We start from the raw sequence: 27,697 nt of genomic DNA, 5'->3' as shown, positions 1-27,697 counted from the left end.
ATGACGTAGGGACCAATGCGAAGGAAAATGGTAAGCATAAGATTAAGAGACAATAAGAGAGTAGAGTGGATCAGGGAACAAACTTGGGTTAAGGATATCATAGTTGAAATCAAGAAGAGGAAATGGACATGGGCCGGGCATGTAGCGCGTAGATAGGATAATCGCTGGTCATTAAGGGTAACTAACTGGATTCCCAGAGGAGCCAAGCGGGTTAGGGGGAGACAGAAGGTTAGGTGGGCAGATAAGGTTATGAAGCTTGCGGGTATAAATAGGCAGCAGCAAGTACCGATTTGCGGAACATGGGAGAAGCCTTTGTCCTGCAGCGGACGTAGTCAGGCTTCTGATGATGATGAAATACAAATACACGCCCCTCTAGCGTGCTGCCTCTAAGCTATAGTAGCCACTATAGCTGAGATACGATACCGGATTTTCGGATCACCGAATCGGATGAGCTGACAAGGAAGGAAGAGACCGAAAAGAGGAAAGAAACTATTCATATATTTCGACATAAACAATATTACAAGCACTCGCCAGCAACGTGCACCAGATGTAGACGAACAAGAAAATAGAAGGTGCATGGGTAGCAACGGTCACAAGCCGAACGCAGGGGCTGTTTTTTTTTTTTAGGAAACGATACCATGGGTAAAAATATAGAAAGCGGAACGGAAGGGGGTGAGAAGTAACATAAAATGTTTAAAGACAACTGTAAAAACTACGAACTAGACGTGGCTAGATATTTTCCTTTTAAAACTTTATTCAGCAGCCAGAAAATTGTTTGTCAAAGATGTTTACCCTCAAAACTTAGGGAAATTGAAAAATGATTTCAATGTTAGCAGTATCGAAGTGTAACGTTACGTCAACAGTACTATCGCATTTGATGTTGACACGAGGCGTTTTTCACTGGAACCCCTTAGATTGCGAGAAACGGGAGCGCATGAATTTTAAATTTGCCTTTTAAGACAAGTTTCTACTCGCCGTATGCAAAGAAAGGAGTTGACAAAGATAAAATTAATAACAAACGCAATTCCACTAAAGATAATTGGAGTTGGCTGACTTTTCTGCTCTATAAAAGGAAAATGAAGTACGTATCATTAGATACGGAGGGAAGTATGTAAGAAGGAACTGAAATTGAAGGCTATGCGTGCAGGAGCACTGCGAGCGTCAGACATGACACGATTTATTTATTTATTAACAGATACTGCAATCCCCATAGGGATTTTATCAAGGTGGAAATACATAATATCATGGTAAAAATAAACAAACAGCGGATGAACGGACAAAGGAATGGACTGATTTTTCGAGCATACGCCTTGCAAGCTGACTGTGATAAAGGATACAACCAAGTCCTTCATATCAACCTCTCGCGTAAAATTATTACCAATTTTTCGTGTCAACAGTCAAGAAACTAGATAAAAAAAAGCGACCCTGAAATGTAGTTTCCTGCTAGACTCATAGAAAACTTTTGAAGACTCCCAGATAAAAATAAAAAAAAGCTGTGGAGTCTAGAAGCTGGATGCGCAGCAATAAAAAGTCGATACTATAACTATTCTTCAAAAAATAATCTGTGCTACAACTAAACGGTACAAAATCTTTGTTGTAGATAACGTTGAAATATAATATATTCAACATAAAATATAAAATATAATACATAATATAATAACTATATATATATATATATATATATATATATATATATATATATATATATATATATATATATATATATATATATATTTACAATTCCTGAAAAAGAAAACTGAAAAAATTGCTATGGGGGCTTAGTGTGTGCCTCCAGCTCTAATTGTTTATTTATAATAATTGCTTGATATGTGGGGTCTAACGTCCCAAAACCACTATACAATTTTGGGGTTCTTTGACGTGCACCCCATTCTGAGCACACGGGCCTACTTATTATTATTATTATTATTATTATTATTATTATTATTATTATTATTATTATTATTATTATTATTATTATTATTATTATTATTATTATTATTATTATTATTATTATTATTATTATTATTATTATTATTATTATTTCAAGTGGAGAAATAAGCTGTTCACCTGCAGGTCGAGGGTCAACCGGGTCAACAGCTGAGTAATGCCACAAGTTTAACAACGATTCCATCTTATTGCAGCTTCGTAACTTAGCAAGTTGTTTGCTTCCAGCCCTGCTGAAACATGACACCGGCAGCTGAAGCTTCTATTATTACCTAGATCTAGACGAAATGCCCATTAGAAAAAGGACCCTTAGTTTCGCCAACTAGTGATGTACTTTTGAAAAGATAAGCAACTCACGTGAAAAGAAAAAGATAGAAACCATGGTGTTTTGAAGAGTATATATACTGTATAGCTCACAGTAGAAATGAGTCTGTGTGATGTCTTAACCGGAAGGCTAAATGGACTCTTTCAGGCCAGTAATGAGGAAAAACGGGTAGAGAACGGGACGGCAAAGTGCACTATACGGTGTCGCAGTTTTATAGAACTACAATTTCAATCAGAAGGCTGTTTTTTTTTTGTTTTTTGTCAAGCCTACTCGGCCATTACAGACCAGGTGAAATAAAAATGGCATGCTTATCTAAAAGGGGAAGTCTTCAGTTGTAAGGACAGTATCCATACCCAGTCACTCATGCTCTTCCTGTGTTTTCTCGACAGTACGTGAAGGTTGATAAGCTTCACTTTTTTTTATTTCATCTTGTGCGTTTTTGTCGTGACAAGAACAGCAGCAGCAATGTAGAGAGGTCATGCGAAATCTATACCATTAGTACGGTGTTCCTGTATTAAGTAACTGAATTCTGATTTTTTTTCCTCTCTGAAAGACAGCTGCTACGTACATCAAAACACCCTATTATTTGGAGAAATGTGAAGTCCTAAATTGGGCTTAACGGCTAATTCATTGCACTGACTATATATGCCCTGCAAACATACCATTCGCAGCATATTCACAGTTTAGCGGAAATGCTGGCGTCTTCATACTTTTTGCAGTGAAGCTTTATATGTCTATGAGGAGGGCAAGTGTTGGTGCAGGCTCACTTACGGGGTGGTCTGGGCGGTAAATGTTGACCCTTTCCCACGGATCACTCTCGAGGTCGTACATGCAAGGTCCCATAGATGGGTGACAGTACTGTCCTCCCTGTATCATAATGTCAGTCAACACAGCGTCCGGCAGTTCCTTAGGTGTCTCTAAGGTCTTGCCATGGAAGCACGACAGCACCTGCACGTGACATCGCATGGCCAGTAAGGTGGGCGCGCATACTTTGCAGTTAGTTGTGCACGAGGCTCAGAGATTCGACGCCATATAAAGTGATTGCACATGCAAACACTCAGTGCCTCTTGTAAGCCTTGTTTGTGGGAAAGAAAACAAAGAATATTCGGTGACAGGCAGCCCAATATCAGAAGGGTGTCTTGAAGGGCCAGTTCGTACACGACATTGAGAGGAACAACGCAGAAAAAATGGGACCGAGAAAAAATGAGCAGCGCTTGTGTCGTGTGTTCATTCTTTCTTCGTCCCTTTTTTTTTACACTGTTCCCTTCAGCCCAATATCGTTACCTGGAAATAGGGCCACCGACTTAGTAAGAAATCACAACACAGCTCACGCAAGAACATCGTTCTCTTCATCTTTTCCCAGATGTACCTCAGGATATATACCATTACCTAGTGTTGCCATCGGCTAAAAATATGCAACACAACACCCAGTGGCAAAATCGCCGATCCCGAAAGTCAATGGGGTTATAGCAGAGGAATGGTGTTTGCGCTTTGGCCTTGATGAGTGGGCGACGTGCTTTAATCACAGAGCACAAGAGGTTGTGGAATTATCAGGAACAATTTCGTCTGCCATTTCGTTTCAAATGTGAAGCAGTTTTTGCTCCGGGCTGTGTCCGTCTCTCGGCGACCATCTGCCTCCCCCCCCCCCGTACAAGCACCAACTCTCCCTCTTTCCTGGCGTGGGCACGAAAAGGTGGGATGGAGGAGGTGTCAAAGCACTGCCTCCACTTCGTTTCTCCTCTCCCGTTTATCTCTCCGCCACAGCTATGCGCTGCATAATGTGGCACGCACTCGCTTCGTTGCACTCTCCTACAAGCGCTGTTCACTTGGCGGCCCATACACGGCAATACAGATAGATAGATATGTGGGGTTTAACGTCCCAAAACCACCATATAAATATGAGAGACGCTGTAGTGGAGGGCTCCAGAAATTTTTACCACCTGGGGTTCTTTAACGTGCACCCAAATCAGAGCACACGGGCCTACACCTTTCCCGCCTCCATCGGCAATGCAGCCGCCGCAGCCGGGATTCAATCCCGCGACCTGCGGGTCAGCAGCCGAGTACCTTAGCCACTAGACCACCATGGCGGGGCTACATGGCAATACACACAAATGTAAGGGGGGTAACATAAGCTGTACACAAAATATACAGAACTCCACACACAAGTGAAACGTGCACGGAAACATATAAATGGAAACAGCAAATGGAAACACAAGTGAACACTAGCGCTGCTTCGCATTCACACATGGTGCCATTTAGTGGGGTATGGTGTGATTGTTTTTGTGAGCTGTGGTGTGGTTGTGGTTTTTCGTCGAGGAGCATTTATAAATGCCTTAGGTATGCGCATCAGAATGTTTACGGCTGGACAGTTTAGCCCTCACTTAATAACTTTCCAAAGTCAGTATTAGTGAGCTAGCCCATATATGCGGAGCACAATTAAACAGAATGATATGCATGCACTACGTTCTGAGTATCTCAACCTCTACTGAGAGCTCTCATAACTGCTCAGTGGTTGAGATGGCAAAGTGGCTGGGAGGTATCAAATGTAGTTAGTGGTACGAAAAAGCAAGTGCACAAACGGCAAACGACTTGTCTGTGTTTTTGTTAAGCCACTATTTTTCACTTGAGTACACACCATACTATGAACGTCTCTATCTCTATCAAAATAATAAAGTTGTTTTTTATGCACTTCCTGTATTACAAATAGTGGTGAAGCCAAGGTGAGGGTGTATTGAGACCACCTGAAATTTTTCATGTTTACACGTGTAAATAGGCAGGCACACCTACAACCACACGCTCAAATATACAAAAGGTATGACGAACGCACTGGAAAGAATTTCAAGTTACACGCGCATAATTGGCGCCTAATAATAACTAAACAAAACCTATTTTCTTTTTGTGAATATACACCCCAGTACACCCCAGTACACCTCACCCCCCCCATCTCTTGCCCCTTTTAAGCGCCCCCTTTTGTCGGTGCTGTTACCGTTTTAACACATCCTATTCAAAGATGCAGCCCACCTGAGCTGCGAGGCAAGCCTGCCTTGCTTCGTGAAGCGTGTTCCAGTGGTCGGGAGCCACGGCGCCGACTGGGTCGTACCATTCGTAGTTGGGGAACATCGTGTTATTGCGGTCCTCCATGATCTTGAAGCGCTCGCCGCGTATGGCCGACTGACCCCACAAGGGGTCGATGTTGTAGAGCACCTCCTTACGAGGCCACGGTGCTCCAAGCGTCAGCGACTGCCACTGATTCACGCCATCGATCTGGGGCAGGTTCTTCATATTGCCTCCTGCCGACCGGCCACAAAAAAGTCAGTAAGTGTGGGCTCGACTTACGCATGACTCACTGGATATCCATTTTGAATGTACCACCGTTACAAGCTCTCAAAGTACTAATAACGTGCAACTCATATTTTTTCTTTGCGTTTTCAGCTCTTGTTGTATCGGCCATATTCCTGAGGCTGGTGGTATGTTCATGTGATGTCTTGAAGAAATAAGCTCTCGGTTGGCCCATACACGAGGATTATTATCTGTGAATTGTCTCTTCCTTTGGCATGCAGTCACATACCCGTTTTTCCTCGTCTCGCATGAATATCGTGCGTGATCATGAAATTTCACTACCGGAAATACAAAAAAATACTCGTATCATAGAGAGAGAATTCAAGAAGAAGAATTCAGTTTCTCTTCTGGATTGAACTCTTCTTCGATGATACATGCCTTTTTTGCATTTCAGTAAGCATGTACCATCAAGCCCCCAGATAAGGTTTACAAAGATTTCACTTCCTTTTCTGGGTACCCAACTGCGCAAGTGGAGATAACATGCATTCTGATAGGCTCAGTGCTTGGCGCTGACATTGTTCACGTATCTTATTATAACATGAGTGTGGAGAAGGACACAGAACCTGTAAAAAAGGTAGTGAAAGCGAGAAAGAACCCATTCTCTTGTCGGAGTTCTTTAGGGCCTTTTCAAGAGTTCCCACATGCGAGAGATAGAAAGAGGCTAATCTATAAAGCATTGCATTATGCTTACACCACAGTTCTGCTAACCTCGATTTCTACTAAATTCCCATTTTTCGTCACCTCAAGTTCAAAAGCTTGCCTACCGGCTGCTGCGTAAAATGTAGGCAGCCAGTCAGTGATGTGGAAGAGCTGCCTAGTGGCCTTGGCACGTGTGGCCAGCCACGGTGTCCACAGGAATCCCGGACCTCGCACGCCACCCTCGGCCACGGTGCCTTTGGATCCCCTCAGAGGCCAATTGGGTGACGTGTTGCGCGAATAGCCCACGGGTGCACCACCGTTGTCGGTTGAGAAGCCAATGATCGTGTTGTTGAGCAGTCCCGATTTGTAGAGGGCCTCCACGATGGCACCAACCGCATTATCCAACTCGGCCAAGCTTCCTGCGTTGAGTGCGACCAGCAACTGATGCTTAAGGCGAATTCATACCTGCGGCTACCAACCATTCACGCGACCATTTGCAATTGGTGATCACTGATCCCAAAGCGACTCTAGGCGACCGATGTTCATAGCTACGTGCGACTTACACACGCAGCCTCACATGATTCACACCTGCTCGCATATGGTTTGCATTGCCATTGCTCCGTAAAATAAACTGACTTCCTGGACTGCGCATGTGGTTGCTTCAGCGACTTGCGACTGCAGTCGCAAGACCGCAATATCGAGCAGCGAGTGACCGAGCCAAACGAGTCGCTTTGCAGCTAAAAGGGCCAGTGGCGACCATCTGCGACAAATTATACACGCGAGTGGTGCAAGTCACCGTAATGAATAATAGTTTAGAAGTCAAGCAACTTTACAGCACTCTTGATCATGCGAATATCATGTGAACTGTAGCGATAAATGATTAGAACAAGCGCTGAATGCCGGATTTAGAAAAACATTGCTAAACGTGGTGTCTTGTTCCCAAGCATAACAAAGCGAGGGTAGAAGGCGTTTGCTAAAGTGGTGGCGGCCAGCATGAAGTAGCCCATTACAAAAGATGGATTTCGAATGATGCAGTCACAATTTGGCTGCAAGGGTGACTTTTGGTAATATTTTCTCTAGCCGGTCGGCGAAATACCCGACATAACCTTGAAACCACATGCATGGAAAGGCTAACGTAAGTGTCTGAATGAAAAACGCTTCACGTCAGTTTCCTTTATTTATTGACCTTTTTTTCCTCTGGTGCGCGTGCACTCAAAGATAATTATATTCCTCTGCAGCTTTCTTGTCCCTCTTCACAGTACCAGAGCAATGACGCGTCGCATCAGCTACTAAGTATACGTTTGATGGTTGCTGAAAAAAAAAATGCCGACTAATGTAACCCCTTTTTCACGCGCAGGATTACATACGGCTTAATTCTTGGTGGCTTTGTGACATTAAAAATTTGGCACGAAATAGTTCAATATACTGTACTATCACAAGCTTTTCAACCTCTCTTGATGATGATAACATGGACATATCAAAATTTTCATGAAAAGCTTCTCTCTTTGATCGCCAAGGTTTCGAACGAGTGAACGAAAAAAAAAAAACGTCGTTCATGTTGCTGAGTACTTTTGGTGAGACCGCTTTTCCACCTTAAAGGAAGAAAAGTAAAGTATAATAGCCACCCGAGGTCGGGTGGCTTTATATATTTTACTAACTGTACAGGGTCCTACTCCGTTTGAAGTTTTGCCTTCAGTCTTTTGTGGAAAAGCAAAGGATCTGCTGCATTTGGGTGAGTTGAACAATGTATTTTTCGTGGCCTCTATGTTTTATTTACCCGTACTATCGACACCAAAAAGAAGTCAAATTCCATGGTCATGCGTGACTTGAATACTCTTTGAAGTATGTGGTATTTTGATGCAGCAGTGCACAAAAGTATTCAGCCCTTGTGTTTGCGTTCTTTATGTGTGTGTGTGTTTCTGTATGCGTTTTGTGCGGTGATTTATCGAAAGGTCATGCCTCCCCAACAAGCTCATCAGTACAGATATGGTATTTGTCGTGCAAGAGACATTTCATTCAAGAAGGTAAGCAAAACAATAAAGGAAGTTTTTATAACTGAAGTATCATGTTCACGTAATATATCTCTATTCAATTTTCCGTTTACTACGACCAAAGCAGTATTATTCTATTTCCTGTACAGTTTAGAGATTTTCAATCTACTCTGTTTTACGGTATATCTTCGGAACAGACTGTTTAGAATGTGCACACTTTCTAAATAACACAGCCTCACAGTAATAACAATATAAATATTACTAAGCGGAAAAACAAACAGAAGTAAACGTGGATGGACCCACACAGTTTAAGGTAAAATGAAAAGGAAGTGGGCACAAGGAAGTCGCCTTTAGCTCGGCTCGAACTAACGACCATCGCAGCGCTTCCCAATCGTTAAGTGAATCGCCCGAGGCATGCCACGGAATATCCTAGCAGTGTTCTATCTTCTCCTGGGCAGAAAGAACAAAGCAGGGAGACAAAGGGATCCCTTCTCTACTTTTTATACTTCGCGTCCTTTGAGAAGAACGAAAGAGGTACGAAGGTGAACAAAAAGCAAAAAATATTTGGGGATTGGCTGAGTGTAGACGAGCTTCCAGAAAGTCGTTTCACATTGTGATAAGGAGGTTGTCTATTTGCATGCGGTTATCAAAATACGAGTATCTTCTGCTGTATCTTTATTAAATTTCCATCGAATACTCTTTCAATAAGAATATGATTATCGGTGCTGGCTGTTAGCGCGGCCCTGTCGATGTTAAAAAGAAGGCGGAAGTGGGAAGCTTCAGTGTAATATATTCCAATACCACGGAATAGAAGTGAACAAAGAAAAACAATTGATGCTACTTCCGTGCCTACCGCTTTATGCCAGCGAGAGTGATCTGCAGAAGCCGCCATGTAAACAGGGAAGATGAATGTATTCCCGACTTTGCTGCGGAGCAAAAAAGATGGCAAAGAAGCTTCAAAAAAGAAAGAGCAGATATGAAATCATACATATTCAGGAGACTGTGGGCGATGTATTGAGCGAGTAAGTCTCCAGAGAATCACAACAGCTAAGTAAGTCTATCTGTATTACACTAATTTCCACGTCTAAATTATATAGCAAGTATCAATTTGCAAGAACCGGAGGCTGGCAAGAATAATGTAGGTCCAGCAAAATATCGGCTACATTGCAGCCGTGTTTATATAGCCACATGCACCTATTTATTTTGCGTTAATTTGAATTCGGACTTCATTCCCCAAAACCTGTTACCGCCACTTATCATCGGCCACTTAGCGTCACTTATTGCCACGATGTTTGGAAACTTCGAGATTGCTTTAGACTGTTTCTTTAGTACTTCGCGTAGGACTCGAGTAACCGTGTTTATTCTACAGAGCTAACGCGAGCATCAGCGATAGTGCTGGAAGGTTTGATACAGCTTGCGATAAAGCTGACTGTTTCCTGGACGGGTAAGTTATGGAAGAGGGCCATCCGTGTTATTGCGATAGCAATTATGTAGACACTCTCGGCTGGATTTTGCCGCCGGCGTCGGCGCTGACGTCGGCGACGATGTCATGCACCGTATATGTATATGTATTTATATATATGAAAACAAAAGAAAGGAAAAAATCCAGAAAAAGCACTCCAGAGCGCGGAATAGAACGTGAGACTTCTGCGTCGTGAGAGCGAGGCGGTAACCACTGAACCACTCTGGAGAACGTTTTCTACCGTTCAAACGGCAAACTATGTCTGTCACTTACCACTGCTGTGCTTTCGGCATTTTCGGCAATGAGCGCACGTCGCCACATCGCGCACCGGCGCCCGCTCTAATCTCTTATGCGTACTTTGCCCGGCTTAGAGACGGTGGGCGACGCTCTCTCGCGCGCCCTTATCTCGCGATGGTGAGAAGGGGCGCATCGTACGCCTTGGCTGGCCTCGGGCTTTACGTGGAACGATTCTGCTGTAGTTACCGGGCGCACAAAGGTCAATGCAATCATTGCAGTCTCCGTTCGCGAAAAGCGCGCGCTTTTCAGACTCAGAGAAGAAACAAATGAGACGCTTATTCGCGTGCATCCGTATTTGTGTGTACGTTTCGTGCGTAATTTGTGCGCGAGAAACGCGAGGCACGTTTCGATCTGCTTTCCATTCTGCGCGTGACCTTTTAAATTGTTGCTATCACGTTCATTGCTTCGCTTTTGCGGCAACGCTGTGAGTTTTTGTTGTACAGCGAGTGTTACTTGTGCTTTGAATAGTTCTTTTCCTGGGTCGGCTGCCGACATAAAGGTCACAGGTTCGACCGTGGGCGCGGTGGTCACATTTCTCTGGCAGAGAAACGCTAGAGGCCCGTGCATACTCTGATTTAGTTTCACGTTAAAAAAATGGCAGCATATCCACGGAGTGAATGATGGTGAGTGGGGCGAAGAATTCGTCCGTCCATTCGTTCTTGCTTCCGTCCGTTCCTGCGTACGTCTGTATAAACGTCCTCGCGTACATCCACCCGTCCGTGCGTGCGTCTGTTCGTGCGTCCGTCCCTGCGTTTGTCCATGCATCCGCGCCTGCGTCCGTTCATGCGTCCATCCATGGATCTGTCTGTGTGTCCGTTCGTCCATCTATTCAGCTCTCCAAGTACCACCATCTCGCATCTTTTCATCATATATTCTCTTTATAGAAGACATCCAGCGGGCACTTCAAGGACTAAACGGGAGGTGGCACATGCACACTTTCTTACGGCTTGCGCTTCGGGTTAACTTCCCACCTTTAACCACCTCGAGCTCATGGTATATACTAGTTCACTGTATTCATGGCTATGTGGCCCAACGCTCGCTAAACCTTTCTAAAACCAAGGAGGTTACACCCAGCCAGTATAACGTAGCAACCCTTTCTTGTCAGATCGTGCTCAATGTACATACCAATAGCTGCTAATGGGGTTCGTAGCGTGCGCGTTACCTAAAGGCCGAATGCTCCTGTCTCTCATTCCCCCTTAGCAGCCATTAACATGTGCATTGAGCACTATCTTTTATTGTTCAACAACGCACAGAAGAAATCTCTCACCGGAACCACCTTGAAGGTCAAAATCGTAAGGACTGCTATTTCGCGTATGTGCCACTAGTGGTTACGTTCTACGAGGGACGCACAAGCCACGCCATAAGGAGCTTCGCCCCTAAAAATACCAGGTGGTCAAAATTTGCGGCACCCTACACTACGGCGTTCATTATAGTTATGTTGTGGTTTTGGGGTGTTATGCCCCAGATATTAATATTTCTGTTCCGGGGCCTGTGCTCACCCTAATCATAATGTTTCATTTTTACAGACTTCAGTTTTGCGTCTTTCAAACACGCAGCTACGTGACAATACGCTATGCGATTTTTTAATTAACACTGCCGCGTTGTTTCATGCGAAGGTTACATAATGCTTTCAGCAATATTTCCAAGCGATGAATTGCGGCTTTGGGATAAATGCCATCGCAAATAGGAAACTATATGACCTTTACAGCACACGACTCTTCAATCATCCCAAAGAGTGTTTTCGTTTTCCTTTTTTTTTTGCTTCACTACTCACACATGTTGACCCGTTCTACTTTGTGTCTTGAAAATATTCTAAGCTCGCCACTTCAGATTCTAAAGCGATCAGTAAATTAAAATTACTTTGCACAGCAGGCGTGCGCAAAAACAAGCCAGCACGAGCACTGCTATTGAGAGCGGAAAAAACACCGTGAAGAAAAAAAAAGTCGTTGTCCCGATCTTGTTCGATAAAGCTTACATAATGCATTAACGTACCGGCGAAAATCTGCCTGTCGTAATCACCAAGGTAGGCGTACTTGGCCACGTACTCCTTGGGCGCCTGGAGGGAATCGTTCAGCCCGCCGCAGTGTACGGCCGTCGGGGCGAAATACAGAAAGAAGGGCTGCGGACAAGACGAGGCTCTTACAAGAGGAAACGCAATTGCAAGGTTAAAAGGCAGACGCTTGACTAGTGGGAAATGTCGAGGCCGTATTCTGTAACGATTCATTCAGTCTGGCTCTGCATTTTAATCATCATTAGTTTGCTTCACAGCACCCTTCCGCAAATGCCATGATTGCATGATCGAGAACGAATAAGTGAATCGTACGAAGGTAGTCATATAGGCGTGTGAGAGCGGGGGAGGAGTAAGGGAAGCGGCCACCCCACAAAATGGTGTAAGGAGGGTGCCAGTTACGCCTCGCACCACAGTCGGTAAGACACTTCCCATCAGTTTTTTTTTTTTTTTTATGGCACTGGGTTATGGCTGGGTTATGGCTATGCATTGCATTGGGCTGTGCAGGCACGCTAGCAGAGCATGGCATACCCTTGTATAGTATCGCTCCGCTATCCGGGTGCTCTAGGAGAGCATAGCATAGCCTTGTATAGAGCAAGGGTTTGGGAGAGGACAGTGAAAGTGAGCAGAGGTGAGATGATGAGGAGGAAAATATGAAGAGGGAGAGTAAATTATAGCATAGGGAGAAAAAGCGAGGAAATGGACAGATAGAAAGAAGGAATGTAAGACTGAAATAGAAATAGAGACTTAAAAAATAGACAGGAAAAGTGCGAGTGACAAATATGATAGAGAGAGAGAGAGAGAGAGAGAGACAATGTGAAGGATGAAATGAAAAGTTTGAAAAAATTAAAGAAATGGAACTAAACAGACACAAAAGTGCATACTCAAAACACAGAGCAAAGAAGAATAAAGAAAACATCGTAAACATTTGCGAAACAACAACAGGCTTCGCTCATCAGCTTTGCTGTCTCTTTATCATTGTGCCTCTTGTCAATGGTATGCTCATTTCTTTCTTTCTTTCTTGTGACTGATTTGACCAAGAGGTCGTGGGTGGGAGGGGGAAGTGGGGTGAAATAGGCTCCCACTAATGTGGAACTCTGCGCACGCTTCTGAAAGTAACCATCACTCACAAGATAAAGATGCTTTGCCTTTTGATTATGTTACCGATTTCTTTTTCGCAAACGTTCATATCCGGTGATTGTGCTTACCTTACTGCTACTCTGGTTTCCGATAATTTCAGTCGCTTCTTTCACGAAGAGAGCGGTGAGATATCGTCCCATTTCTCCGAGCAGCGGCCTCTTATTCGACTTTAGCGCATGCCCAGATATATCTAGAGATGGCTGAATAGAGTTCAACGTAACAAAACAGTATCACCACTCGCATTCATCCCACGCACGATGCAGTTTCATCATTTATATAAACTACATACAAAGGCTCTTCTTATGAAATAAAAGGGTACGCAAGGCTAAAAACATTGAAAATTGTTTAGTTAAAGTACATTGAAGCTAAATATAGCACTGCATGAGTTACTTGTAGCACTGTTCTTCGTTATAGAACGCGCTCACTGATGCATGAAAACTCAGCGACTGTGCTTAGACGTTAACAGTGCACGTATAACTTAAGACGATGCTGGGAATTGTACCTTTTGATTACAAGAGTGAAGCTGAAAGCTACTCTCTAAATACCGAGGGAAATGAATTATTTGAATATACTTCAACAGTTTCAACTAGAATATGCTAGCAACATGCCCTACAAATAGAACAAATAGTATGAAAAAAGCTTCTAGCTAAAAATACTGTTCACGAAAACACAAGTACACAAGTTTAGAAGTATGCAAAAAGAAACATGTATTCTATGCTGCAAAGTGTACGAACTAGCTTTACGCATCACTTTTGAAACAACTGCCAGAAGTAAAAGAGTTGTTATAGTACAACACTTTAAAATGTATAACTGTTGTCCAGCGTTTGCAGTGTCCTTCAATGTCCTGTGTATTTCGTTTTAAGTCTGCGCCCAGTTCGAAATGTAGTGCGCCTTCGATATTCGTTCTATTTGCGAAAATTATTTAAATATGTCACGCACGAAGACATGGCTATGTGCTAATTCCTTTAGCGGCGCTGAAGTGACTCACGTACATCTCTGCTGAAGTGGGTCCAATAATCGACTTCGCCATTGTATATTCCATAGAACGTGTCGAAGCCACGATTTATCGGCTTGTATTCATCCTTGCTGAATCCCAGGTGCCACTACAATAAAATTCACTTATGGTTACGTACAGCAGAGCTCAATCAATCAATCAATCAATAAATCAATCAATCACTCAAGAATACTTGTGAAGTTCTGCTACCTCACGCCAACGACTGCTTGATGTTGGATTGCAGAACCAGCTAAAGAGATTTATGACTCACGTGTCGAGAAAGGTTGAAGTACTAAATAAAATCTACTAAATGTCGTTGCTTGAGGAATTACGTGGATGGAGATTTTCTAAAACATTTACGTGCACATCTTCAACAATTACATTTACAAACATTATTTGACAGTGAATGGCGGATGTGGCTATGATGACCAAAAGAAATGCTAAAGTTTGACAATGACACCCATAGGCACGAACGAGAGTGACTCCTGAATGACAGCCATTTCATGCACCCTACATAAAACGCAGTCGCTGAATCTACGTCACAATTTTAACGCGACAACGTTGAAAAAGTCACTGTGAAGAAATTCCTGTGCGCATCGTTGGATGATCTATGCTATCACTTAAGAGCTACGCTATCACTTCAAAACACTTATCGAATAAAATAAAAAAAAACCTTATGAATTCCGTGTGGTGAAGGAGCCCCCTTAACACGTGTAATATTGCGTGGCAGCAGCGTGAAGCGTGCCAGGGGTCAGAAGATGTGAATTGAGCAATGAGTCGGTGCACAGCCCTCAGATATATTTGATCGTCATCAGCTGTAAAAGCTCGAACGAAGTTAAAAAAAATTACGGCATATTCACGGGGTGAATGATGATGAATGGGCGAAGCTCCGGAGGGATTCATCGGTAAACTGTGAATCTTCCGTGTAATTCGCCCAGTCGATCATCATGTAAAGACGTGAGAAACGCTGTGTGTGTATATACACAAATCAACTTTTATTTGTTCTTAGACGATGGATGGCTTGCGATGTCCCTTGCCTCGCGCGCTCGCACATCGGGATTCTGTCTGCGAGCGCGCGCTGCTGCCGCCTTGCGCTGTCTCCGCTGTGCAGCCTTATCCATCCGGCGACTCCGAGCGCGCGCCAACAGCGAACGGATTTATTACAACGCTCCCCCTAGCGTACGTCGCCGCACTAAATCGAACGATTGCCTTCAACCAATGACACGCGCCATATGTGACATCATTCCTATTTTATAAGATCTCGCGTCTTTCATCAACTACAAGTACCGCTTTCTAGTTTATAACATCTTGCATCTTTTCATCATCAGCTACAAGTACCACCATCTAGTAAACACTACAAGAACTAAACGAGAGGTGGCTACATACAGGAGACGGTACCGCCATCTAGTGAACACTGCAAGAACTAAACTAGAGGTGGCTACATGGATGGATGGATGGATGGATGGATGTGGCTGTACCCTTTACATCGGGCGGCGGCTAACGCCACCTAGCCGTAATACTTAGTGAACTAACCATTACATTTATCTTTTTTTTCCTTTAAATAATGAAGTTGAGGATTCGTACTTCGCAGTGAAGGGTTTAATTTTCACTCGTGCCGTGACTTTAGCCACCAATCAGATAACCTCCTTCTAGTTAAATCTACCCGCTTAAAGTCTATTTTGCCCTCGCTGTCCCTAAATCCCAGTGCTTTGAAAAACTCTGCGCCATCATCCTGAACTATAGGGTGAAGCCCTTTACAGAACATTATCAAGTGTTCGGCCGTTTCCTCTTCCTCTCCACACGCACTGCATACTGTGTCTACCCCTTCGTATTTGGCCCGATATGTCTTGGTTCGCAGTACTCCCGTCCTGGCCTCAAACAGTAGAGAACTACCCCGAGTATTATCATAGATCCTTTCCTTGGCAATCTCCTGCTTAAAAGTTCGATAGATCTCTAGTGCGGACTTCTTAATCATGCCCATTCTCCACATGTCAGTCTCCGTTTCCTTCACTTTCTTCTTAACCAATAGTTCTTTTTGGTTTGGCCACCTGCTGTTTTCTAAGTATTTACCAGTCAACTTCCTGGTTCGCTTCCTCCATTTTGTATCGACATTCTTCATGTACAAGTAGCTGAAAACCTTCCTAGCCCAACGCTCTTCCCCCATTTCTCTCGATCGCTTCTCAAATTTTATCTTGCTGCTAGCTTCCCTGCCCTCAAATGATGTCCATCCCATATCACCTTGTACTCCGTGATTTGGTGTATTCCCGTGAGCTCCAAAAGCAAGCCTACCTATTCCACGTTGCTTAATTTCTAATCTTGCTTGAACTTCTGATCTCATGCACAAGACCGCATTGCCGAACGTCAGCCCAGGAACCATGACCCCTTTCCATATTCCTCTCACAACATCATACCTATTGTAATTCCACAGTGCCCTATTTTTCATGACTGCTGCATTCCTGTTACCTTTAGTCGTCACGTATATTTCGTGTTCCCTCAGATACTCGGTCCCATTGCTTATCCATACGCCCAGATATTTGTATTTATCTGTTATCTCTAGCGTGACCTCCTGTATTCTAAGCTCACTACCTTCGTTGTCATTGAAAATCATGACTGCTGATTTTTCCTTACTGAATCTAAAATCTAACCTATCTCCCTCATTACCGCAGATGTCCATCAATCTCTGCAAATCTTCCTTGTTGTTGGCCTTTGCACTATATCATCTGCGTACATTAATGCTGGTAGTGCCTGATCAATAAGTTTTCCTTGTTTGACTAAAGAGAGGTTGAAGCCCAGTCCACTTCCCTCTAATTTTGCCTCTAATCCTTGTAGGTACATCATGAATAATAAGGGTGACAGGGGGCACCCCTGCCTAAGCCCCCGTTTTACCTCTGCAGGCTTGGATACCTGTTTTTCCCACTTTATAACTACCTTGTTACCTTTATAGATACCCTTTAAAAGATTAGTGACTACATGTTCCACGCCTAGTGTGTCTAGTATTCCCCACAATTCCTCTTGAACCACGCTATCGTACGCTCCCTTGATATCCAAAAATGCTAGCCACAGGGGCCTGTGTTCCTTTTCTGCTATTTCGATGCACTGCGTCAGTGAGAACAGATTGTCTTCCAACCTCCTGTGTTTCCGAAACCCATTCTGCAGTTCCCCCAGCACCCCCTCATCCTCTATCCACGACTGCAGTCTTTCTTTTATAATCTGCATCGCCAGCCTGTAGACCACTGATGTCACTGTTATAGGACGGTAGTTGTTTATGTCAGCTTTGTCCCCCTTTCCTTTATAGATCATGCTCATCCTGCTAAGTTTCCATCCATCGGGAACTTCACCATCGATTATTATTGTGCTCACTGCCTCTCTCAAAGCCTGCTTAGACTTCGGACCTAATGTCTTTATCAGCCTAATTGGAATGCCATCTGGGCCTGTTGATGTAGGGGACATACAGGGGACGGTACCGCCATCTAGTGAACACTGCAAGAACTAAACTAGAGGTGGCTACATACAGGCTACAGGGGACGCACAGCTCACGCCCTAAGGAGCTTCGCCCCTAAAACTGCGCAGGTTCATGTGTTGCCCTACAGACATGCAGTGAGCCCTTCATTCATTCATAAAGGAAGTAATTATGGCGTAGTGGGCACTTAACAACTGTGCTTGCAGTAGGCATTCGAGGATACTTCGAAACAGCCAATGTTAGAGCTAAGTCGTTCGTATTCTTACGGCATGGTTGTTGAGGACTGAAGTTAGGCGATCAATTGAGAAAACGATAGCATGGGGCCTGATTACGTAGAGCAATTATGCTCATTAATGCGAAGCTCCAGTGTCCTCCAAGTTTTTTTCTGGTGATACAATAAGTCAAACTTAACCCTTCTTCACTGTTCCATTTCGCTGACAGCTCGCGCCTATTTCTGAACTGATATATTCAATTATCGATGTAACAACGCCCTCACGTCAGCAGGATTTCCGTTCCCACGCCGCCATGTCTAGAAACATGGCGCATTTTTCGCCACTAGTATAGGGCGAACGCCTATAGTTGAGATAGCTTTCAAGACGTAGAAAGGAGTACATCCTCAATAAAATGGCTTTTTGACTAATAACAATTGTACCATTATTCGTATATGAACTGTTTTCTGATCTATTTTCATATGCTAGACAGCACACCAGCTTTCCAGATGCGCATTTATCCTTTTCATTCAATGCTCTTTCTTTCAGGAGTACTTGCATATATTAGGTTTTTTTTTTCAGTTACGGGACGGAGAGTGAACGATAAAGCAATATTCGTGCTGCAATAAGAATACGATAGTTAATGGGCAAACATGCTGCGTTAGGGCCTATATATATTCCCCTATTGCTGCCACTTCTCACCTTGCCAACCATGTGGGTTGAGTAGCCTAAATCTTTGAGGTACTCCGGCAGTAGTTTGAGGTCGGGGTCCAGTCCGACGGGCTGAGCGCTGCGAAAACTGGAGTGCTGCGTTCCTGCGGCGATAAAGAAATGGCGGTGAAACGCAAACATATATGTCCAAATTTCTGCGAGAACCGGGGCACCTTCAGGCGTTGTCGCACGCAGAAGATGCCAAGCAAAAAGAAACTAAATGTACTGCGTTGCCTACAGAGCACGCGCTTATAGTTAATTCTCCGAGACTGGCCCACCTATTCGGCACACGTTCACAAAAAGCCTGACTGCCAAGCTGAAAAGGCTATCAAGCCTAATACAAAGGTGATGATAAAGGTCCCCTGTACACCATGTGTGTGTTATGGTTCTGGTGACCTTGTTTCTCTGCCTGGTCCTATGCGCCCCACTCGAAATTGAAGCTGATGGCACAGCTATAGTTATACACAACAGCGTTACGAAGTGCGCAGGAAAAAAAAATTGACGAACACTTCCGAGTGCTCGAACACTACAAGAAAAACTGAGGGAGATAAATAAAAAGCTTTCAGAAAGCTTGAGAGAATATAAAAGTTCACCATTCCCAATAAGCTATTTCATAGAGAGTGTGTTCTGTCCTAGAATAATGGTTGTCTGATTAAAGCACCACCGTTCACGAATGCTTCTAATTCTTTAGCGATAAATGTACGGTTTATATCGTGGTCCTTTTGAATTAAGTCATCGTCTACTCTGTTCGCGGAGGTTTGATTAGCTGAAGCACGTTAACGGGCTAGGTGACTGGGATTCATAAAATGGTGCAGCACGACTGCACGTACCGGGCCGGGAACACGAGAACACTTTGAACTATACAAGTATTGTGTGGTAGTGTACGACTATTCCTCAAGATGATGATATATGATGATATACAACAGCTGCATTTTACCGGTACTCACCAACGATGCAGAAATCTGGAAGCTTACAAGTGTTCAATTCAAATTCAGGATGAGGCAGCGAGCGGTGGAAAGGAAAAGTATAAGTATAACCTTAAGGGACAGGAAAAGGGCAGAGTGGGTCAGGGGATAAACCGAGGATGGGGATATCGTAGTTGGAATCACGAAGAAATGAACATGGGCCGGGTACGTAGTGCGTAGGCAGATAACCGCTGTTCATTAAGGGCAACCGGGTGGACTCCAAGAACAGGGAAGCGCGTGAGAGGTAGACAGAAATTTAGGTGGGCAGATGAAATTAAGAGGTTTGCAGGTATAACGCGGAAGCAGAAAGCACAGGACCGGGTTTATTGGCGGAACGTGAGAGAGGCCTTTGCCTTGCAATGGGCGTGGTCAGGATGATGATGATGATGATGATGATGATGATGATGATGATGATGATGATGATGATGATGTGGGTCTGTAAACGATGCAGAACAGCATTGCAGCACACTCTAAACTTCGGCACGTGTACACATCATGATAAACACTGAAATTTCTCAAGCGATAAGGCAAGGTATCCAATTTACCATAAATGAATACTCACACACCTTGTCATTTTCGTTTTATATTGCAGTCATTTCTATGTCACTTGGAGATATTAGGAATAGCCGTGTTTTCTAATTTACACTCAATTGTAATGAATTGCACTTTTATTAGCTCTTATGCAATTATTTACTACATCTTTAATGATGAATTATTACTGTAATCAGTAATACATCACTCAACGATGTTTCCTGCTTCTAACCTGACAAAAAAATCTGACATGATGTTGACTCAGTCATTTCTTTCTGCTGTGTCAGCGGAGCAAATATCATTTCGAGAATGACAATGCAATTTACCGCAACATGGTTCATGTTCTGTTTAAGGTTGATGCTAGTCGAAAAACAATTTTTTTGCCAAAATTGCGTATTTTTGGTTATTTTCGCTTTGATAAGTATAGCTTTTCTACTATCATAACAAAAAACGAATGACTGCGGATAAACTCAAAGTAGGTTATAAAAAGCACAAGTGGGTTTCAGAAAACTATAGGGACGTCATTGTCATCATAGTGTCTCCTGGAAATTGTCCCTTGCGTTCTTGCCATTGCGTTTCGCTTGAGGAGTTCCCTAAGCCACATGCTCAAAATAACCACAATTTTCAAGCCATCGTGACCGAAAAATATCATATTAGGCTAACAAATATCTTTTCAGCATAGATTAGCTTTCAGTTGTACCTTTCAAATGCCTTTTTTTTTCACAATTCATTTTTGGGCAACTTATTGAGTTTAGACATCATGTTTTTGGTCATTCTGATGAACCAATGGGATGAAAACTTTCCTACATGATTCTCAACATGTAAAGAATGCTAGTTTAAAACTTGCCTTTAAAAGTTGATATCAGCGGTATAATTTTTGCGAACCTAAAATGAATAATTGTTATGGGCTGAAGATTCTAAGAATTCTCACATTACAATTTTTCTTGCCAATTAAAGTGTTTTATACGCACTTTCTTGATAGTTATTTGCATTTTTCTGTTAGAGTAGAGCAATATTAGCCATTATTGATTTATGTCCATAAATGTTTAGTGGGATAAAAAGTTTGTCACAATCAACTATATGTCACATATTGTCTTGGCATAAAACTAAACATTGTAACTTACTATCAAAGTAATTATATATTTAAAATCAGCATAAAAGCCTATATATGCAGCAAAACTTTCATTGTACTAGGCTAGAGAATAACGGGAGCTTTTTTCTTCGAATGGCATCTCCCCTTAATACTTGATAGACGTTCATATTAGTTTTTAAACCACTGATTATAGTTGTTGCGGTTTAACGTCCGAAAACCATGAAATGATTATGAGAAATGGTGAGGAGGAGGCTTCTGAAAATTTCGACCACCTATAGGGTTATTTAACGTGTACCTATATCTGGGCAGGTGGTTCTGACGTGCTGCACTCAACGTCTACAGTGCCCAACTTTTGTCGTTTGTAGGTTGGCGTTTGCTCTGGGTTAGAATTGTGATGATTCAGCAGTTCGACAGAGACCTGCTTTATAAACGCGAACGTTTGCAGAGATAGTGCAACAAAGTTTCCGCAAAGCTCATTACAGAGATGTAGAAGGATCGATCGGTACAACGGGTAAACAGCGTCCAATCAGGCGAAAGAGCCATCGATGGGTGTTCCTTTCTTTAGCCGTGGTACTGGTCCTATTTCGAGCCATTTTACCGAGAAGCCACTGCGCTATTGCTCTCACAACAACAACAACGCTGTTTTCAGTGCACAAGCCGCGTTTAGCGCGGAGACGTAGCATTTTATTTGGAAGTAACACACCCGAGAGGGGGCGAATAGCTTGTAAATCTGCTCGAAGCTTGGCTTTGAATTCAAAAAAAGATAACTGAATTAAGGAGAAGTGGTCCTACGATTGCGGCTGATTTCATAGCGAAGTAGACCCGTAGAACGTGGGCGCCCGTAGCAGAAACTGCCGGTCGGTTCTCACGGCGTTTTTTGAATGCAGGAGGAGACGTAGATCACGTGGATTAGTGCCTTTATTATATTGGATCAATTTGTTTCTTTGTTACTAGCACTGATCTCTTGAATCGGTCAACGTTTGCACGCAAGTGTTGCTGTCGCCACTCGCTCTTACAACACAGCCTATAAACCACATTTCTGTAAATAATTTGTTATGCGCATTCGTTTATTCAATAACGTGACCAGGCTTCACTCACACGAACTGTTACACGTGTCACCACCACTCGGACTTCGGTTTGACATTTGGGAAACTGCACGATTGTTTCTGACTACGCTCATACGATAAGACGCACAATGCGGGTAGCAGATATTTTTTTTAACCTGAAGTTTACTCGAATACCAGTTATAACGTTGCAATGTTCGATCACCGATGATGTAAAGACGACGTGCTTCACCGACGATCAGATTATCGACGACTGGCCAACGTTTTAGTGTTACATGCTAATATGTATACACTGGGGGTTCCTCTGGCCGGTTATACAAGTCCACCCAATAAACAATGCAACCTTTAGCAATATAACCACTTGCCTTTTCACAGCCTCCATCATGTGACAATATCTGGTGCTCACACAAATCGATATCGATAAATAGCGTTCGATCTGTCCACTGCGTTAATTATTTTCAAGATAGGACACTCTAAATGTGGGGCACATCGCCAATTCCATATTATAGCACAGCATTAGATGTGAACCTCCATGCATGGTTTCTAAAAAAATGTCGTCCGGTCTTGCTTGATGTCTCGACAGTTTTTGCGATGGTCCGCCGATTCTCGCCAGCTGGAGCAAGTCACGACAGTTCTTCGGTTCAGCCAACACACACACAAAAAAAATCTATTTGCCGAGGACTTCTCTCGTCTTTCATGTCTACCGTTATGTTCGCATTTTTTCTAGGCTGTATGCATCTACTAACTGTACCAATGAATTGATGCAAATGCAACCAAAACTGAATACCTCGCACTGTTGTGCTGGTTGACGATTGCGTTTGCTGTGCATTTACACAGTAGAACTATGCACTGTATCTGAATGACAACATCTCAACAACGTAGTAAATAGTGTAATTATTTATCAAATAAACACATTGCACATGCCTTTCTCAAGCCTACAGGCACCCGGCATTGCAGTTAACGAGATCTGATGATAGTGCCAGAATATACAGCCTAGTGAGTAGGCGCTGCAAAACCGAGTCTTCCAATGCGTAGCCTAGCGAGTAGACGCAGCAAGACCGGACTTACCAGAGCATATTATTTTCTTTTTTAGTAGTGAGCAGGGGGGTCACGGCTGATTATGTAAGCGCCCAGGAAGCGTTATTTGAAAACGCGCTAAAAAGGGCATTGACACTTCAACTTCTCAACGTGTACAGCGAGAGTTTCATTTTCTTGGTATCCCTGGTGGTTGGTACCAAAGACGCTGAGGCGGCCCAATATAAGGTCCCTAGATGAAGCAACTTCTTTCATCTGGGGAGCTTAGCCCAATAAGCTTCGTCGCGCCCTCTGGTCTACGGTCGGGTGCCTATAGAGTGTGATGTATGTTTGCTCGGTCTCCCAAAGGCTGTGACACTATTCAGTACTGATCTGCCTCTCGTATAGGCCCACTTCTGTCGCCACGTGCAACGGCCGTTCCGTCCTCCGAGGTGGAGCGGTCAGTGTGGGGCAAGGCTGTTCAGTCGAAGATAGCAGGATCGATGCCGGCCGCGGTGGACGCATTTCGAATGGAGGCGAAACGCTACAGGCCCATGTACTGTGCGATGTCATTGCACATCTTAGAACTCCTGATGGTCGAAATTTCTGGAGCCCTGCTCTTCGGCGTCTCTTGTTATCATGTCGTGGTTGAGTTGATTGATAAGATATGTGGGGTTTAACGTCCCATAACCACGATATGATCATGAGAGACGTCGTAGTGGAGGGCTCAGGAAGTTTCGACCCCCCGGGGTTCTTTAACGTGCACCCAATTCTGAGCACACGGACTTACAACATTTACGCCTCCATCGAAAATTCAGCTGCCACAGCCGGAATTCGATCCTGCGACTTGCGCGTCAGCAGCCAAGTAGCTTTGCCGCTAGACCACAGCGGTGAGGCAATCATATCATGGTTTCAGGACGTAAAGCCTAGAGCATTATTAGTGTTGATAAGTTGCTTTGAGGCTCTGTGTGCGTCATTCGACACGCACGACCACGTATCGCCTGATAACATGCAACGTAACGCCCGAACTTCTTTCGTACCGTCTACCATTAGCTATTTTTCCCTTAACGCGTGCTCTCCACTTATTACGCCCACGAGGCTGTTTCCTTGCAAGAATGATTCGCACACTGCTTTGCCTCAAAATGATCCAAGTGAATTTTAGACGGGATGCTGATTGGACGTTCACTAACACGTCTGAAACATGAAGTTTTTTATTAAATGCGAAGCATTTTTAGCGCACTTCGGCGACTTTCAGCGTATCTATCTATCTATCTATCTATCTATCTATCTATCTATCTATCTATCTATCTATCTATCTATCTATCTATCTATCTATCTATCTATCTATCTATCTATCTATCTATCTATCTATCTATCTATCTATCTATCTATCTATCTATCTATCTATCTATCTATCTATCTATCTAATAATAACATTTAATAATAGAATGAAGTCATCTATATGGTAGCGAGTAGTGCATAGGCAGGATAACCACCGGTCATTAAAGGTAACTGACTGAATTACCAGAGACGGCAAACGCACGACGGGGAGACTAAGTGGGCCTTTCGGATAAAAAAAGTTAGCCGGTATAACGCGACAGCCGAAAGCAGAAGACCGAGTCAATCGGTGGATCATGGGAGAAGCCTTTGCCGTGCAGTGGGCGTAGTCAAGCTGATGCTAATAATAATTCTTGTTATAATGATGATGATGATGAAGTCATTGATGTTCGGGCACGGCTGCTAGTGGGAGGTCCACGGGCCACGTGCTTGAGACCCCTGGCCTAAAGAAACTGGTTAGATTTATATCGACTGTCCAGTGTAGTAGTTAGTCTCACCGGTGTGTATGGGGTAGTAGCCCGTGAGCAGCGCAGCACGAGACGGGGTGCACAGTGGCTGTACGTAATTGTTGGCCAGCACCACGCCGTCCATGGCGAGCACGTCGATGTTGGGCGTCGGGATTTGGTCCGAGCCGTGGTAACTCACGTCGTGCCAGCCCTGCACCAGGGAACCGTGACATAAACAGACACGCCCGTGCAACGGCCGAAATTGTACACGTCGCAAATGCGGAACTCTACTCTCCTTTATAGAAAAGCAGGGAAGCAAATCACGCTAATTTTGTGCCCTGTTTGTTTTGTTCGACAGAGGAGACGAGTCTATTGTTCTGAGTTTTGTTCGCTCACTGAGTAAAAGCTTGTATTGTATGACCTTTCAGCTGAATGGCTTAGCATAAGTATAGTGCTTTTGTTAGGGGCACAGATACTATCGGCCAGCCTTGGCGAAGTTCATGTGCAAGTGCGATTCTTTATTAGGATAGGGCAACTGCCAAACACTTCAAGCAAAAAAAAAATACTATTATAAGCTGTAAGTCTACGTTAAGACCATACAGCAGCATCATGTACGTGAATGAGCAAGTACACACTTTTTTAAGGCCCGAAGACAGGCAGCTCCCATTCATGTGTAAATATCTGTGAAGTAGCCAATGACGTGCGACTCCACATAAAAACTTTAGAAGCTTCATACCAGTGATCCGCTGTCTCACCTGGTACTTTGGCTATCACAGCATTTTGGTGCATGCGTCAAAGCATAGATTCGGAAATAAGTAGGCCGCTTTCAATGTGCAAGAAGCAATGGGGACTACATTTTCACTATAGCACATTTACTAAAGGATGTGCCTCGCTATTTTCAATCGATGCAACATTCTCAGTGGGTCATTTTTATTCGTGGGATTTCGGGTGCGCTAATGATGACAAGGAAGATAACTACCTGATCCGTTCGAAAGCCGCAGCACGAGAGAGCCAAAATACGGCGTTCCTGGGGGCTCTGTCCTCAACTGTCTGTCTGAGCACGACACATTAATACTTCCGTAACAGAGCCCCCCGTGTTTTAATTGATATGTGGGGCTTAACGTCCCAAAACCATCGTATGACTATGAGAGACTCCGTAGCGGAAGACTCCGGAAATTTAGACCACCTGGGGTTCTTTAACGTGCGCCCAAATCTGAGCACACCGGCCTACAGCATTTTCGCCTCCACGAAAATACAGCCGCCCCCCTGTGTTGTATGACCTACCACAATATTAAAGATTGTCTTGGGGTGATTGTCTCTTAAAAAGCAAATTGTAGTGTGCCCTGATGATAAATTTTAAGTGAAAGCAAACACGAATCATTGATCAGTATAATTTGGCATGTATACGCTCACTGCAACATCCTTATTAACATTACTATGTGCCGACAAAAATATTCCGTATCCAAAATCTCGAAGTGCTTTGTTGTAAAATGATGTTTGCCATTGCCGACAGCATTCTTTATATTAATTAACAATCCCCTACAAGAACGTGGCCTGAACTTATTCTTGTGAACAGTGTAGCTTGATGAAGTTTTGTGAAGACGGGCTTCAATATTGCGTTCTTTATAGAGAGCGAGGTGAACAACCTCATTGTAAAGTGGTAGTCAAATAAAAGCTTGCCTCTTAGAAACACTGTGAAACAAATGGTTCACAAAGAATAATGTAAGCAGCACTTGTTCATTTCTTCCTGGTCTATCTCCGAGATACGTTTTGTGTTATGACGAAGCTATTCCAACTCGCAAAAATATCATGGTTCGTAATATGTAAAAAGAAATGAAAGTTCTCACACTAGCACTTTGCAGACACCGTTCTATTGAATGTGCCTGCAGTATATAACAACCAAGAGTGTTATAAAACCGGCCAGCAGGCTAGCAAATCTATATATGTGAGCATATATGGAAGACCATATATAAAATGTTGATTACATGAGATAATATATATCGTATGGTAGATTATGTGCAGAATATGAACGTATATATGCAGAATTGCATTTGATAACAGCGAACATCGAGTATGGCAACTATATTCTGCAGGCGGACGTGTTGTGCTATAGTTGGTGTTCGCTGAAGTTCATGGTGTAGCGCAAAGATCCTAGTACAAAGACGCTTGTTGTATGTTTTCTCGTCTTTGTAATTTGTCTCTTCATGATATACACAGCGACGATCAGTGCAGCCATGTTCGGCTTAGTTACCAGGTCATCGGCGAGGATCATTACGATGTTTGGTGGCTGTGCTGCTCGTGTCAAGGAGAGCAAGAGCGTGACCCAAGCTGTACAACACTGCAGCGTGCGGGACATGTTCGGTCTCCGGTGGCGGACGACAAACTGCAATACGGACGATCCGTGAGATCGTGTTGCGCAGAGTTGGCCGTACTTCTTACACTATTATAAAACAATATACCATAATATAATATAAAATTATAACATATTATGTTCTTAATATGACACTTTTACATTGTAAAAAAAAACAGAAAGGGGAACTTGGACTTGTCTTTATCAAGTCTATAAGGCTTGCCTGCTTTTTGAAGCAGACAAGTCCACTTCTCGAAACGTCGGTTAGGGGACACACCATGTGTTTACGGAATTTTCCATCGTAGTTGCACAACATTCTCAGGGTTTCCTACTAAGACGATTACGAGGAGAAAACCATCCTTTTCTCCTCGGTCTAC

The 27,697-nt window shown here is 43.5% G+C and overlaps 1 protein-coding gene across 1 annotated transcript in view; it reads right to left on the bottom strand.

The window, feature by feature from the left end:
• The window catches only part of LOC119164609 (arylsulfatase B-like), a 33,905-nt gene extending 6,579 nt beyond the window's left edge, over positions 1-27,326 (bottom strand). Inside the window, exons 1-9 of the mRNA XM_075868477.1 lie at positions 27,222-27,326; positions 25,022-25,181; positions 18,511-18,623; positions 14,138-14,248; positions 13,214-13,345; positions 11,990-12,116; positions 6,373-6,666; positions 5,291-5,559; positions 3,041-3,217 (exon numbers count right to left, since the gene is read on the bottom strand). Coding sequence (XP_075724592.1) covers positions 3,041-3,217; positions 5,291-5,559; positions 6,373-6,666; positions 11,990-12,116; positions 13,214-13,345; positions 14,138-14,248; positions 18,511-18,623; positions 25,022-25,181; positions 27,222-27,326 — 1,488 coding nt within the window. The remainder of the gene's footprint in view (positions 1-3,040; positions 3,218-5,290; positions 5,560-6,372; positions 6,667-11,989; positions 12,117-13,213; positions 13,346-14,137; positions 14,249-18,510; positions 18,624-25,021; positions 25,182-27,221) is intronic.
• Positions 27,327-27,697: the final 371 nt, after the last annotated feature.

Source organism: Rhipicephalus microplus, chromosome 1 (genome assembly GCF_043290135.1).
Source record: "Rhipicephalus microplus isolate Deutch F79 chromosome 1, USDA_Rmic, whole genome shotgun sequence".
NCBI classification, from domain to species: Eukaryota; Metazoa; Arthropoda; class Arachnida; order Ixodida; family Ixodidae; genus Rhipicephalus; species Rhipicephalus microplus.
The sequence above is the reverse complement of the archived record's forward strand: the minus strand, read 5'-3'. Positions and strand labels throughout refer to the sequence as shown.